The following is a 16,046-nucleotide window of genomic DNA, read 5'->3' on the forward strand; positions in this document are numbered from 1 at the left end:
TTATTTCTAAGACTCACTAAAGAGTGAGCTGGCTTCTCCTTTTGCCTGCATCTGCTTGCATTGCTGAAAGGTCACAGTAAAATCCTAATTTTCTGTAAAATTTCATATTTATTGGAACAACTAGAAATGTTCTGTTTGGATCTGACTGATTTTAACAGGATAAAACTGGAGTGCCTGTAAAAAAAAATCAAACCAAATGAACATTGTAGTTTAAATTGTCTGATTAAAAAAAAAAAGTAAGATTGTTTTACTTTTTAAATGATATTATATGTAGTAAATCAACAGAAGATAAATATCACCAATTTTTTTTTCCTTATCGTGTGTGCGAGATCTCCTAATCAAAGCTTTGTTCACTTAATGTTTTGTTTCAAAAGTAGTTTCCTGAATTGCATGCACAACACAGTTACTATTTATTTTTGTGAGTTTATTTCCCCATTTGGCAAAATCAAAACCCGCTTTCATGTGGCAAGCGTTGTTCTTGCCCTGGCTTTAATCTGTATTGCAAAAAAAAAAAAGTCCTAAAAATTTAAATTTATAATGTATGAAATAACTGATTGCAGCCAGATTGGAGCTCAACACAGCATTAATACTGCACATGCAGGCAGGAATTATGATGATAATAGCAGCCGACCAGGCAGTCTGCTCAAGTGGAAATAGATTTCTCTGAGATGGCTGAATAATACAGAGGTTTTCTTTCATCTAACTGTGACTTGTTACTCCAGTATATATGAAACATTAAACTCCTATATAGAAGTCTTATGTTTTGGCAAATGCAGCCTTTTTGAGTGAGGTGATGTAGCAGGTACTGGGTAAGGGAGAACACGGTGGCTTTGCAATGAGTGCCCTTCAGTTTCCATGTCAGATGCTGTAGCGAGCTGGGGGCCAGTGCAGGTTATCTGGCTGCATGACAAGGGAATTCAAAAGGTGATATGAACTTAATTACTGCCCTGCCTACTTGCAGAAGGGCTGAACAGTCCTGTGATGTGCATGAGGATTTCACTTGGGGTTGTTAGAAAAATAGTAAAGATAGCTGTGTAGTTCACATACATCTCAATGCTACTTAAGAATATTAGCTATTTTATCATGCTTATTTTTGGCACATTCAGCTTATTTGTCTCTGTGTTTTTAGCAGTGCCTGTAAGCAGTCTTCTGCTCAAATAACTTCAACAAAGGATGAAATTGTAATGCAAAGAGGTTTTTAACATAGGGTGTAAAAAGTTTATCAGAAATGTTCTTACAGAGAAGATTACATTCCCTGCTAAACTGTACCAAAGAGCTTTCTGGGCTACATCTATAAAAAACCCCACAGAAAACAAAACAAAACAATGAAGCACAAAAAAACTAACATAAAACTAACCAAACCCCAGATTTTTGAAGACTTCAGTGGTTCAGAAAAGCTAAACATTTCCCACAGATTGTTATACCAAACTAGTCCTGAAATGTGCAATATAGATATAGATTTCAGCTACTACGTCAGCACAAACTGATGCCCTGGACACAGTTAGATGGACCTCTTGTGAAACATTTGTGCAAAAAAATTGTCTGGAGTTACTTTACCAAATTTTGCCCTCTGCCCAGGCAAACTGTATACTGCTTTGTAAATTTAAATTTCTTACCCAGTTGGCTTCTGGTGGTGTTTCACAGTACAATGAAGTGTTAAAATTTTCTTCTTGCATTTTTTTTTTAGGTCTTTCAAGTTGCATATGTCATCATCAAAGCTGCTAATGCTCCACGACCTGGAAACTGGATTTTGGAACGCTCCATAGATGGCACGGAGTTCAGACCATGGCAGTACTATGCAATTAGTGATACTGAATGTTTAACTCGTTACAATATTACACCAAGAATTGGGCCTCCAACTTACAAGAGGGATGATGAAGTGATCTGCACCTCCTATTATTCCAGACTAGTTCCCCTGGAACACGGAGAGGTATCTTTGCTTTTCTAGTTGCAGTTTGTGATTAAGAACATGGAGTGATTCAAAAACATTTGAATTGCAGTTGCATAGTTTATCACCCTCAGCACTACCAGGTCATCTGTTATTATTTCTTAATAACATTATCTTGACATCATGTAGGATAGCAAACTTCTAAATCTTGGGATGAAATGTGTCTTTGGTTCTGTGTGTTCCCATAACAAAACTCTTTGTTCTCTGTTTCCATATAATTTGATGGTAGCAATTAGCTGTGAATTATTAGCTCCTTTATCCCGAAAAACTATAACAGAGGCTCTGTGTTCTGCCAGTTTTTTCATTTAGCAGAGAAAACTCCTGTGTTAGGAACACCTGGTTGTGTGAGATAAAGCAGCTAACACTGTTGACGCGCTCGGCACAGCTGGAACTCCTAAACAAGCCTTGGCATTGTTTCAAGGATGCAGCATAATTAAAAGGGCTACGAGTTGTGCAGTCTTGCTGTTGATTGTTCTTTCTTTTAACAAACTCTATTCACGGTACTTGTGTAATTTATTATGGAGAGATAGCCACACAATGAAATGATACATTAAAACCAGTGGTTATTCCATCATGAAGGCTATAATATATGACCATGATTATAAGTGTGGCGTTATCCCATGGAGAGTGATAGCAACTCCTAGCTTCATAGAAATCAATATGTTTTTATTTCTTGGTTAAAAAAAAGATGGGACTGTATGTAGTCATTCACGTGAAATTAAAACTAACAGCAAGAGAAAAAACAGTGAAATTCAGTATTGTTATAATTACTTTAATAAAATGTTTACTGCAATGTTATGAGCATGTGATCAATACAAAATCAACATAAAACTGACAAATCAGATGGAACAAAGAAACCTAAACCTGTCTTTCCACACAATTAGCCAGAAAATCCTTATTGACTGTATAGGTTGACTGTATAGGAACAGTGCTGCTCGTAATGTGCATTTAGTAGGCCATACAACTCCAGCTCCAGGAGTGCCAGAAATTCAATTTAGTGGCATTTTTTTCTCATTCTTTCTTTCCTGATGGTATACATAGTCAATTGGGCTACACTGTCAAAACACTGCTTTTTTTTTTCCTGAGTGTGGTGATGGAAAAATATAACACCAAAAATTGGATCAATTAAATTTCTGTCTTCTATGGAGAATCTCAGAATCTTGTAGGTTGGAAAAGACTTTTAAGGTCATTGACTCCAACTATTAGTCCTACTAAGAAGGACTAAGGTCATTGAGTTCCTACTATATGAGTTCAGCACTGCCAACTTCACCCCTAAACTGTGTTCTTAAAGTGACACATCTTCATGTCCCTCCAGGAATGGTGACTCTATCACTTCCCTGAGCAGCCTTCTCCAATTCTTGAAAATCCTTTCTGTGCCAAAAACTTTCCTAGTTTCCCCATCTAAAACTCCCTTGCACAATTTGAGGCTATTTCCTCTTGTTCTGTCACTTGACGGCTGAGAGAAGAGGCTGACCTCCATCTAGCTACAGCCTCCTGTCAGGTTAGGGAGTGATAAGATCACCCCTGAGCCTCCTTTTCTCCAGGCTGAACACCCCCAGCTCCCTCAGCTGCTCCCCACCGAACTTGTGCTCCAGACCCTTCACCAGCTCTGCTGCCCTTCTCTGGACACATTCCAGCACCTCAGTGTCCTTCCCAGACTGAGGGGCTCAGAAGTGAACACAGGATTTGAGGTGCAGCCTCACCAGTGCTGACTACAGGGGGACAATAACTGCCCTGGTCCTGCTGGCCACACTGTTGCTGATCCAGGCCAGGATGCCATTGGTCTTCTTGGCCACCTGGGTACAGCTGGCTCAGGTTCAGTGGCTGCCAACCAGCACTGCCAGGATCTTTTCTGCTGGGCAGCTTTCCAGTGGATGCCATTGGTCCTCTAGCACTGCCTGGGGCTGTTGTGACCCAAGGGCAGGACTCAGCACTTGACCTTGTTGAACTTCATCCAATTGGCCTCAGCCCAGCAATCCAGCCAGTCCAGATCCCTCTGGGGAGCCTTCCTGCCCTCCAGCAGATAAACACATATCTATGAAGCTGTCATTCACAAAGGACAGGCTGCTCCTTTGTAACTGGATTGTCTGTCAGACAGGAATATTGCCTGCATGGAATATCTCACAACCTGCATTAATGAATCTTTAAACTCTATGGAAAATATATGTATTTAGGGCTTTGTAATTTATTCTGGCCAATCTGTTGCACTTAAGAATGGCCCTGCAAACCAGCTGATCTCTGCCTGCCTTGTATCCAGCATTTGCTAGTATCCCAGTTTTCTGCCATCAGCTTGGAGTGTCTTGACTTGAAATAACTGTTAGGCTAAAGAAATCACATATCTAAATATCTATGTCATTAATAACATTTTTTTGCCAAACCTGTCATTTGCCAGTTTGGCTGCTAGATATTTCTCAGGTTTGAAGAGATATAGCTGCTTAACTGTAAGTTCTCTTGTTTGTGTGATTTATACTGCTCGAAATCTGCTTCTGGCAATGTACACAATCAGTTCATGACTCATGATTAATTGCAAGGTTTAAGCTGCAGTCATTTGAAAATGGTCTTGAATTATGAAGGACAGGTAAGCCAAAACTACATAATATAGAAATATCAATATGTATAAGTTTATATAAGCAATATATTAGACAAATGTAGCAGTGTGCAAGGGCAATCATGGTATTTCTTCTTTAGTGTCTTGGTTAGTATCCTTTCTGTTTCTCCCTTTTTCTGCTTGCTAAGATTCCTCTACAGTCTCTGTAAAGACTTAAGTGTGTTGTTATAGAATTTCTACTCATAGAATTTCTAGACAGTAGATTTTCTACTGTTCAAGCTTTTAACTTCAGAGTAAAAACGTGAGTAATAATTTATATTTCATCACTTGAAGGCACTACTTTTGAGTAGTGAGAGTATATATTAGGCAGGAAAGACGATGTAGAATGAAGTGGCATGTGACACATGGCCAATTGGTTGGGACAGACATTTCTGGATCTTTAAATGTCTGGTGTCTAAGTGATAAAAAGCAAATACAGTGTGTTATAAATTCCAGTGCCATGGTTGGGTCCTGCTCTCTTTGCTGGGGAAATCAAAGGATTGCAGTGAGCCCAGCAAATTCTCTGTACTGAAAAGTAGATGAGAGTAGGATGTGGTGTCCCATGCTGTAGTTGTGCTCGTCTATAGCTGAGTATATATGTGTAAATTTTTTTCAGTAAAAGGAGAACAGTGATATTTGAATATTTGGCCAACAATTCTGCTTTGTAATTCCCAGCAGAAAACATAACTTCTGAATAAATATGTCACAACCAATTTGCCTGAAGAGAACAGACTGAGATGTGGTGGGCATGTTCAGTCTTCAGTTGCATAAAACATGGGTACAAAGAGGAAAAACATTTTCTGCGTGTCTGTGACAGGATCCAAGAAGAGTTCCAAAACTGCAACAAGGACAAACATGGTTCAGTGATTAGGAGCATTTCTAGCATTAAAGCTGGGAAGGCCTGAAGTACATTGCCTTGGAAGTTTGTAAAGTCAGCACCAACACTAGTCTTTGAAAATGGATTGGTCAAACATCTAAAAAAACTCTAATAAATCCTGCTTTAGCAAAGTAAATGGACTAGAAGAATTCTCTGTATTTCTATGGGAGCTGAATTATTATTATTATTATATGAGGTGGTGCTAATTTGCAGGATGAAACCTGGGAAACATTTTTGTTTTTATGGCTATTATTCTGTGGTAGAAAAAATGGATGGGCTATCAGAAAAGTAGAAATCTTTGAACATGCTATGTTAGAATATTAAGAAGGAATGGTGGTAATTAATAAATGTCAGAATTACAATTTTGGGAATGTGACTTCCATTTCAAGTCTGTTTGTATGTCTTTTAAATAACACAGTTATTCCATAGGGAGCCCCTATCTTCATTAGATAATTAAGATTTTTTTTTTAAATAACAATCATAATAAAAAGAATCTATAACATAGGAATATTTACAATTTGACAGTACTGGACAAAGGTCAAAATTGAAACTATAAATTCAAGACTAGTTTTTGAGACAAAATTACTCCTCATAAATGAGCATATGTCATACAGTATGAAATGCAGCTGACAAGCCCAAAACTTGACTCTTTGTTTGTTATGGACACCAGGTGAACTGTTGAACACTTGTTCATTATCTGTAGGGTAGGGGTTTTTTTTTCTGTTTTTTACATAAAATGGAGCAGGGACTGTGTGATCATAGGGGACTATATCCTTGTGGGTTCCTAAGTAGCTTTAGAAAAAAGAAAGGAGCTGTTGCCAGGAAAAGCTGTGCAGTTTGATACCACAAGTCATTTTAGTGGGGCCAACTGGAATTGTGCAAGAAAGATGCAGGTCAAATGAGTGGGTTTGTGTTGGCTTTCAGTTGTCATCTGTGTTGGGCTTCTCACTGCATTGTCTTATTACTGAGTACTTCTTGCTGATTGTGCAGCCCTGTCACTGCTAGGTGTAGGATTAATGACCCCAGATTGAGAATGTGGACCAGATTATGCTTTGTAATACGATCTTTCTATTTACAGAGGGGAAATCTGTAAGGACAAAATTGAGCTTATGGCCAGAATGACATATTCTATCTCAATGAGGGAGAGGAGGGAAGACTGCAGGACCTAGGGACTCACCTTGATACTGTAGCTTGGTTTATCTCCTTATTTTATCTCCACAAAAGCCCAGGAGACTTGGGACTATGATGGGCTGATAATGGTGGTTTCAGGGCAGTGTGACTCAGGCAGCAGGAATTTTACCTGCAGATAGACGATGGGGAAATAAAAGGAACTCCAGGTAGTTCAACAGTGTCACCATCCTGAGTTGTTGGGAAACAAGATAAGTTCTGTGGTTTTGATTCTCAGACTAATGTTTGTTGTGGTAAATGAATCACAACGTTTGTGACTAAGTCAGCCTTTCTTTCCAGATTCATACATCACTGATCAATGGTAGGCCCAGTGCTGATGATCCTTCACAGAAGCTGTTGGAATTTACTTCTGCACGATACATTCGCCTGCGACTGCAGCGTATTAGAACTCTGAATGCTGACCTCATGACTCTCAGCCATAATGATCCTAAGGAACTAGACCCCATTGTTACCAGAAGGGTAAGCTGATTATTCATAAATGGTATTCAGTATAGCTTGATGGGAGAGTCTGTTCTGACCTATTTGAGAAGAAGTACTTAATCCTTGTCATCAGAGTGGCTTTGATGGGTTTTAAATAATTCTTGCCTTGCCTTTGACACCGTTAACAACAATGTCTCATCATAAACAGCTTTTTAAAAAAGCTTTTCAGTAATCCTTGTCATCAGAGTGGCTTTGATGGGTTTTAAATAATTCTTGCCTTGCCTTTGACACCATTAACAACAATGTCTCATCATAAACATAAAAGCTTTTTTTTTTAAAAAAGCTTTTCAATATAGTTTTTGTTTTAATTTATGTTTGTGTGAGTGATTTGTGCTAGGACCAGTGTTTATAATGCTTTATCATCAAAATACAAAATATGATTTGGCTGGTGGAGATGTCCTTTGAGGTTGCTCTTGACACCACTGCAGTACTTTCTGTGGTGTTTCATGGATTTCAGTACCTAGTGCCATGGTTCATAAACATAATTATTTGAAAACATTGCTATTGTGAATTTTCATGTCTTATAAGAGTTTTCTTCATGTTTTAAAGGCTGTTATAATCAATTGTTTTAGAGCTCATAAATTAACATAAAATGTTTGTATAGAATTCCGAGAGCATTAACTGATTTCTAGATTTGATACTGAAACGGTGGAAACAGAGCCCCAAGCACTCGGGCTGACTTCTTCAGGTCCTCACATAAATTTGACATTGGAAGTCTCAACAGTTTTTGTGCTGGAAAAAGCTTTCTGTTTTGTATCTTGACATTTTGACCATCTTAATTTACCCACAATTCATAGGTTAACACTTCAGAGGCTTCAAGTTTTTCTGTGAAAGTAGGCTTTCTGATGAGGACAGGAGAGCATGAGAAGTGTTTCCTCCTTCCCTTTCTTTGTAGGTCTTTTTCCTGAAAAACATCTACAGGCAACTCTGATACAGGCAATCCTTGTGCTGCCTGGACGGCTGAGCACAGAAGGGAGGAAGGAACTTGGATTTGGTCAGGGATTGGTGGGCACTTTCAAGGTGTCCATTCAGTTGCAGCGTTGTAAACTGTAAAATCAGGATGGTTTGCATTTTCTGTCAATAGGAATTGCTAGCATGGAGACTGCAAGAACAGAGTATTGGACAGCTGCTCCAGCTGTGCCTTACTGGAAACAGGGAAATGCACAGCCTGAGAGGCGAGATGTTCCCACAGAGCAGGCTGGTTGATAATTAAATCTATTGATAATATTGGCATATCAAGACATACACCCCAAAAAGAAAAGTTTGACATGGTCGCATACAAACATACAACTGGGAAACAAGAATTTGAAGGCCAAGCATTGCCACTGGTTTTGTAACACACACAGTTGTGCAATCCAGGGCTTAATACTTCTCCACCTAGCACTGCTAAGTGTAGTTTTACATGAAGAACTACACATGTTGTCCGGATTTTCCAAATCCTGATGTCTCACCTCGAGTCTCACTTTGTTGTGCAAACAGCTGCAACAAAGATAACCACTTCCAGCTTTTTTGGATGTTTTTTTTACTGGTTTTGAAGACTTTGCTATGGTTGTTGATACCAATTATGTTTAGTTTCCTGTATGTAGTCTTGAAAAATGGCCAATTCAGATTCTGAGTGTTCAACAGCACCTTTATTTCTGTGTTCTTTTTATTTGTTTCTGTCTGTGGCATTTTATTATCACTGGACTCTCATTCAACTCCAAGCTGCACACAGCTGCTGTGAGCTGTACACTGGCAGAAAATAAGGAGATGTAGTAGGGAATGCAGTGAAATTAAATTCTGCTTTTGTCCTCTTCCTTTCTCAGCCTGAACTTCCTTCTTTGTAGGTTAAGACTTACTGTTCATGTTAAATCCCTGAATGATTTTTGTAGTTCAAGCCGGTAACATTAAAAATCCTCCCAAAATAGTGAACATATGAAATTTAAGACCATAAAAAAATAAGTATGAAATCAAAGAAGACAGTTTGCTCCAACTCCAAGAGCCTTCAAAGAAATAACAGTCCAGGAGTCAGCATGTCTGACCACCCAGGGCTACCTCTCTTCCTGAACCAGCTGACATTAGGGTTGCTAGGTCTGAGAGCATTGAACTCTTCCCTTAGAAGTATCCTCAAAAAGAGTTTCTTTTTCATTCCCCCGTTGTACATACTTCCCAGGATACAAACAGGCCAACCATGTTGATATTGCAGCTGTAACTGAACCCAGATGGTCATTTCCTGCCTCCTCTTTGCCTTGAAAATTAAATCCTTTCCTTATGTATGTTGTTTCTGCTCACCACCTGGAAATATTAATGGATAGTATTCTGCTGTATCCGCAAGTTTTCAGCTAAGAGTTTGGATAGAATATTTCACTGGCTACAAAGCAGTTGCAAAGAACTGCTCTGGAAATGAGTGTGCAAAGTGGTTTTAAGGGAGGCAGAGTTCCCATTTTAAAGAAGCATATGCTTAGTCCCCAGACTGACTCTAAAGCATGGTAATTTTTTTATGCTTTATGGCTTCTTGTAATTTTTTTATGCTTTATGGCTTCTTTGCAAGTACATTTTGGCTGAGGTCAAATTTGGTGGTCTTTCTCAAAGCTGAGGAATTTTACATACATACTAAAATGTTAAAAGTCAGTTAGTGTTTCATACCAATAGGGAAAAACATGGGAAAAATAAAAACCGCAGAAATGGAAGGTTTCCCCAAATGGCAAATATTTTAAAGTATTTATTTTATTTACACAGAGCAGTTGAATGCTGGCATTTTATTTTGCAGAGTAGGGCAGGGAAATGTAAACACATGTAAATGTCTTTTATTCATACCTTTCTCACCTCTGTTTTTTTTTGTAGTACTACTATTCAATAAAGGACATCTCTGTTGGTGGCATGTGTATTTGTTATGGCCACGCTCGAAGCTGCCCTTTGGATGAAATCACAAAGGTATTTTTTAATCTCATTATTTTTGCAAAACAACTTTTCCAATTAAAATAACAAAAAAAAAATCCTAAGGAGAATGAGAAAGAGGAAGCTAAAACAGGTCCTATGATGCAAACAAATTATTTGCTATATTTTTCTTTCTCTTTTTTTCTCAGAGCGAGTATATCTGAGTTTTGTAGTGTAACTTCTTGAAATAAACTCTTCTTCTTTGGCATTGAATTTAAACAATTCAAGGGGCACAAGACATAGTCTGTCTTGCAGCACGGGAGATTTGACCCTCCTGTTCTGGAAAGGCTATTTGCTAGTTGTGGATGTACCATGCTAGAGCAGTTCAGTGACACTTGTGGGGTATTTGTGGGTCATGCCATTTTTTGGAGTAAGATTGATACTGCACAGACTTTTGGCAAAATTGATTAAATTGTCCATTAAAAAATATTTCAAGAAAGTGGATTTTTTATTCTTAGAGATTGCAGTGCCAGTGTGAACACAACACATGTGGAGAGAGCTGTAACAAGTGCTGTCCAGGCTACCACCAGAAACCATGGAGACCAGGAACCCTTTCTGCTGGGAACAAATGTGAGAGTAAGTATGCACTGGCATTTAGATAGTTTCATGAAGTCTTACTATTCACTTGTTTGAGGTTGCTTTCATACAGATCTGTACTAATTCCCCAGAAAAAGCCACAAACTATTAACTGTCTTCATGGGATTGTTCAGAAGTAGAGAACCTACTTCTAATCATATATGTTCAGATGTTTTTCAATAATCTGTTCAGTGTGACTTCTTGGCTAGTGGAGTTGTCATGTAGTACAGCTTCCAGAATCTCTTTTTCAAAGGGACTTGGGATTTATTGTACTCCTGTAGAAACTAGCACATTTGCATCAATCATTTTGTTAGCTACTTGAAGTGCAAATTTCATCAATTGATCATAAATTTTGTCAGATGAAGAACTTTGCTCTGATAGCAAATGTTTTGAAAGAAACTCCTTATTGGCCGATTACACTTCAGATTGTCTGATAGATTGACTTAGGCTGTGCCAGTATGGCTGAATGTGTTGCTAGGGCTAGTTGGTGCATTTTCTTACTTCACATTACTAATGCATAGCACAAGCTGCAGACAATTAAGAAACTACTGGATAAAATTTAAAGTTCCAGATGGAAAAGAAGTGTTTTAAGTTGAAACCTTTGCACAAGTCATAATGTCACTTTAAACTAAATAAAATTTATACTTAAGTACTTCTTTGTTGACTTCTCAGATTTTGTTTATAATACAAACAAGAGAAGCATTATGCAGGTTTTCGTCCGTAATACAGAGGACAGAAGAAGGAACAGTTACTGCTAATTGCATACATCACTGTCGACAACAGCCCTGACAAGATTGTCTTGAATACTGCTAAAAACAGTGCTGTTAAAATAATAATAGTGGTCTTGAAATTTGCTTACTTGCTAAGAAATATAGTGCATTATATTTGATGAAGCTCGTGGCATGTTAAAGGGGAAAAGCACACTTTTGATGTCAATTTGTGGGCTCTTCTACTTACATTTTCAACTTTGAAAAATGTATTATAGGAAATGTTACACAGTGTGAATAAGAAAAAGACTTGATTTCTTTTCCATTCCTTCTCAGAATGTAACTGTCATAACAAAGCAGAAGATTGCTATTACAACCAGAGTATTGCAGATCAGAAAAGGAGCATGGATATTCATGGCCAGTTTATAGGAGGTGGTGTGTGTTTAAACTGTACTCAACATACTACTGGGATCAACTGTGAAAAGTGTGCTGATGGATATTTTAGACCACACAAAGTAAGATTTAGAAAATACCATTCTAATGTTTTAGAAAATACCATTCTAATGGTCTTATGCCTATTTCAGCTAATTGTGGTTAATATATTGGTTTTTTATTAGTTGCAGAATGGCTAAGAACTTTAGAGGGTTTTTTTTGTAAATTACTTAATGCCAAAACTTTCAGAAAAAACCAAAATACTTGTCCACTTGTGTAGGAGGACAAGTCAAAATGCTGGAGAAGGAATTTATAAGATGACACTTGATATCCTATTGTGGAAATGGACATGGTCTAATAAAAAATCCATTTCTCATGTGGGTAAAGCTCTAAAAAGGTTCAATGTACTAAAGTTTCACTGCCTCCAAAATTGTGTACCATCTTGTATCAGCCTATTTCAACCAGTGTTAAAAAGGACCTGGCTTGAAGATCAAAATCTTTAGCTCCTAAGAGGTTGCAAGAAATGCTCTTCTTGATATGATTGTTGCAGAACTTGTGCTCTGAGTGTACTTTCCAGTGTGACTCTTTGGAAAAAGGGCATAAACTCTACAAGACATTTATTAAGATGTGGCTGACAGAGTTAAATATATGAACTTATATAACTTAACATTACATATAACTGCAGTGTTAGAGTTCTCTGTATAGTGAGACATTCTGAACTAAATTTCTACTCCACATGGTCTTGTTTTGGTAGGTTCATGCATATTTTGGAATAACCATACTTTTATAATCTGGCATAAATTGGTGCAGAGAGCAAGTGTGAGTCCATAGGAGTATGGGTAGTCAGCAGTTGCAGCTCATCTAAAGAAGTAAATTGGAATCAGAGATTGTCTTAGATTTGCTGTAAGAAGCATTGAAGAAAGGACTTCTCATAGATCAGCTTCACATAGATCAACTCATAGCCATTAAATGTGAGGTCATTACTGATTTGCTTTAGAGCTGAAGCACCTCCAAGGACAGTTTTCCCTGCAAAAAACAAAATCTTGCCATATGATTTGCACTGCCGTATATTTCAAAATTTATAGATCATGCAGTTAGAATGAGTCTTTATTAATAGATAAGCTGTCCTTCCATTGAACGCAGAGCCAAGGATTTCTTTCATTTCCTTCCTCTTTGAACCAGAATGTCTTTGCAAAAAGCATCCACTCTTGTCTTAAACATTTCCATATCTTTTGGCAAACCTTCACAGTGGTTAATTGCTGTTACCTTAAAAAAATGTCTGTTTATGCTGAATGTGTCAGACTTCAGCTTCCAGCCATTAGCAGTTAGTATATCTTTGTGCTATTGAAGATCAAATTTTGTTGCCACATTTAAGCTTTTTCTAGACTGCAGTCCCGTGATCCTTCTGCTTGCTAAAGTTAAACTAGTCCCTTTATCTGTTGCCCCATATTATATTTTTCCAGTCTTTATTTGTTTTATCTTTGGTGATTGAAGACAGGAAACAGATGTAATTTTACTGTTCCCAGTTAGTAATTTGAGAATTTGCCAGTGAACTTTTATTTTACAGGTTTCTCCCTATGAGGATCACCCCTGCTATCCCTGTGACTGTGACCCGTTTGGCTCTCTGAGTTCTGTCTGTGTTAAAGATGAGCACCATTCTGACTCTCAGCATGGTAAGGAAACAGCAAGTGCCTTTTCCCTAAACTTCAAATCTGGCTGAAGGTCATGGAAGTTGAGGGAACACTATCTATCTTTGAATGGCAGCCTTTTAGATACCGCTTCAAAACACTGGTAAATCTTTGGGAAGGTGAGGCTGAGGCATAGTGTAACTTCATGATTTTAAGGTATGTCAGGTCCCTGAACGTGTTCTCCTGGGGGGATTGTGGGCTTCTGCTGTGTAAAACAATGTGAGGTGTTGACATCTAACCCAGTTGTTTGTGAGTGCTGTTACAGCTGGAAAAAAATTAATTTTGCTGCAATTTCTGTGCATTTGATTCTTTAAATGTGAAAAATAGATGGTGAGACAGACCTTGTGCCAAGTATCTGCAGAATATGACATGGAGTGTAATAAAAAAGGAATGTTAAATCATTTGTACCCTCTGAGACATCTTGAATCCAGCCTATTGCCTGCTTTGATGTTTTTTTTTTACCTCTACTTTTGCTATTCAAGGCACTTGGCCAGGCCAGTGCCAGTGCAGGGAAGGTTATGCAGGAGAAAAATGTGATCGTTGTGCATTTGGGTACCGGGGCTACCCAAGCTGCCTGCGTTGTAACTGCAGCCTGGTTGGCAGCATCAATGAAGATCCATGCACGGAGCCTTGTCTTTGCAAAGTGAGTACTAAACTTCTGCTTTTGTTCAACATGGAATCTGTGGTTTATTAACTTCTTTTTAATAGTGAAATTACTTCATTTACTGGGGACATCACTTTCTTTATAAGATGTAACCTGGTGTACACCTGACAGGCTGGAACTCAAAACTACTAATTATTCTCTGTACTGAAAAATATGGTAATTTATGTTGTGTAGTTCTGTATGTTACTGATGCAACATTTTCTATAATAATGGGACAGACTTACATTAAAATGAAATAAAACCTGTACATGTGTGAGTCAGTCACTGAGAATGAGTATGTGTAGCTGGGTTTGGTTTTAGGAATGAACTGATATTTCTCTTCAAAGCCACTGATTGCTTGTAAACTAATGTTGTGTTTAAAACATCTGCTTTGTGTAATGAAACAGCAGGCATTTGGAAAGAACTATTGGAACACTTGCACTAGACATATGTATGAAATATGGTTTAATTATTCAATTACAAAATATAAACCATAAAAATGTTTAAAAAGAGAGCATTTTTGCAGCATTTTATTTTTTGGTAAATATCCAAACCCCTTAAAATTTCTTGCAGCTGTAGATTCCACTGAATTTTATTAAAAAACTGTGTTAATATTTAAAGAAGTTACTCAATTTTCTGAACCAAATGTTAGAGTAGTTTATGTATTTGTTGCCAAATATGATAGCAAACAGGAGCCAAAGATAACATGGTTTGTTTGACAATTCTGAAAATTTAGTCCTTTTGCATAATTTATCTGATCCAAAAAATCAAACCTATATAAATAACAAGACTCTGGAAAAACAAAATGGTTCCAATCGCCAATTTAAATACAAAAAAGGAGCTAAGTGCCTGATTTTGAGTTAGGGTACCACTGTATCAGCCAATGCAACTGACTAGTGAAAATTTTGGTATAAACTGGACGAGCCTGGCATACAGAATTTTTAGACCAGATCACAAAGAGTGTCACCAGCCAGTGGGACCACCTACAGAGATGAGAGGAGAGAAGTTGTGCACTCGAAATATCAAATGAAGGAGATGGGATTTCTAAGCCTTTGCAGACTCTATTATTTTTTTGTATAGTGCATTTGTCATATTTGGTCTTCCCTGAAACATAGCTCTTAAGGTCTAGTTATTGGGTAAGATTTTTGTTTTTCATTAAGAAATAAATAATTTGTGTCTAATAATGTCAGACAGTGAAATGTGTGATCCAAATCCATCCTGAAGACTGAGAAATAAAAAAGCATAAGAGAGCATACAAATACTATTTCTGCAAAAATCCAAGATTTTAAGTTCTCATTATCTCAGGGGGCACTTTGCCTGAGATTTTTCCCAGGTTTGCATATGAACAAATAGAAGCAGCCATCCTCGAACTTGGAATCAGAACTGGAGATCATAAATTTTTAATATGCTTTGCAAACACAGGTTGTACTTTGCTTACAAAAAGACATAATCTGGCTGTGTAGAGAGATTTTATGTAATCTTGACATGCCAAACACTGTTCTAGAAGAAAAGACAGTTGGAAGACTCAGATTTCTCTCTGGTAAGCCTGAAAGATGCTCCATAGGATCAGATCTGATATAACTCTGCATTCTGGAGTGATTCTTGTGACTGAAGTGAAGGTACCCTGGTAACTGCTTCTGAAAGCAGATTTTGGTCCACAGGCTTTGCATGGTCATATGGCAATGCAGAGCTTGTATAGGCCTCCTCAAAACAATAAGACAGTTGTTCTTCACATGGATGCCTTGCAGTCTTAGTGTCCTAACTATATGCATGAAGGAACTTTGTGAGGTGTTCTGTAAAGTTCTTTTTGCCTTCGTAGTGGAATTTTCCCATAATTGAAACCAAAGGCTGAGATTGGAGGATGGTGTGTGTTCAGGTCTTCTCCTGATGTGAAGCTAGGACATTATAAGAATCTTGTCGCTGTCAGTAGGAAATGTTCTCTATCTCAGTGTGTGGAAATGCCCATGGAGATCTGCTGTTTACACAGCTTTTTGGGTATTTATC

At 37.8% G+C, this 16,046-nt stretch overlaps 1 protein-coding gene across 1 annotated transcript in view; it reads left to right on the top strand.

The window, feature by feature from the left end:
* LAMA1 (laminin subunit alpha 1) overlaps positions 1 to 16,046 on the top strand; it is a 101,168-nt gene that overhangs the window by 26,607 nt on the left and 58,515 nt on the right. Inside the window, exons 4-10 of the mRNA XM_039706272.1 lie at positions 1,688 to 1,930; positions 6,880 to 7,059; positions 9,904 to 9,993; positions 10,455 to 10,572; positions 11,616 to 11,794; positions 13,279 to 13,384; positions 13,882 to 14,042. Coding sequence (XP_039562206.1) covers positions 1,688 to 1,930; positions 6,880 to 7,059; positions 9,904 to 9,993; positions 10,455 to 10,572; positions 11,616 to 11,794; positions 13,279 to 13,384; positions 13,882 to 14,042 — 1,077 coding nt within the window. The remainder of the gene's footprint in view (positions 1 to 1,687; positions 1,931 to 6,879; positions 7,060 to 9,903; positions 9,994 to 10,454; positions 10,573 to 11,615; positions 11,795 to 13,278; positions 13,385 to 13,881; positions 14,043 to 16,046) is intronic.

Source organism: Passer montanus, unplaced genomic scaffold (assembly GCF_014805655.1).
Source record: "Passer montanus isolate IOZ18808 unplaced genomic scaffold, ASM1480565v1 scaffold19, whole genome shotgun sequence".
In the NCBI taxonomy this organism is placed as follows: Eukaryota; Metazoa; Chordata; class Aves; order Passeriformes; family Passeridae; genus Passer; species Passer montanus.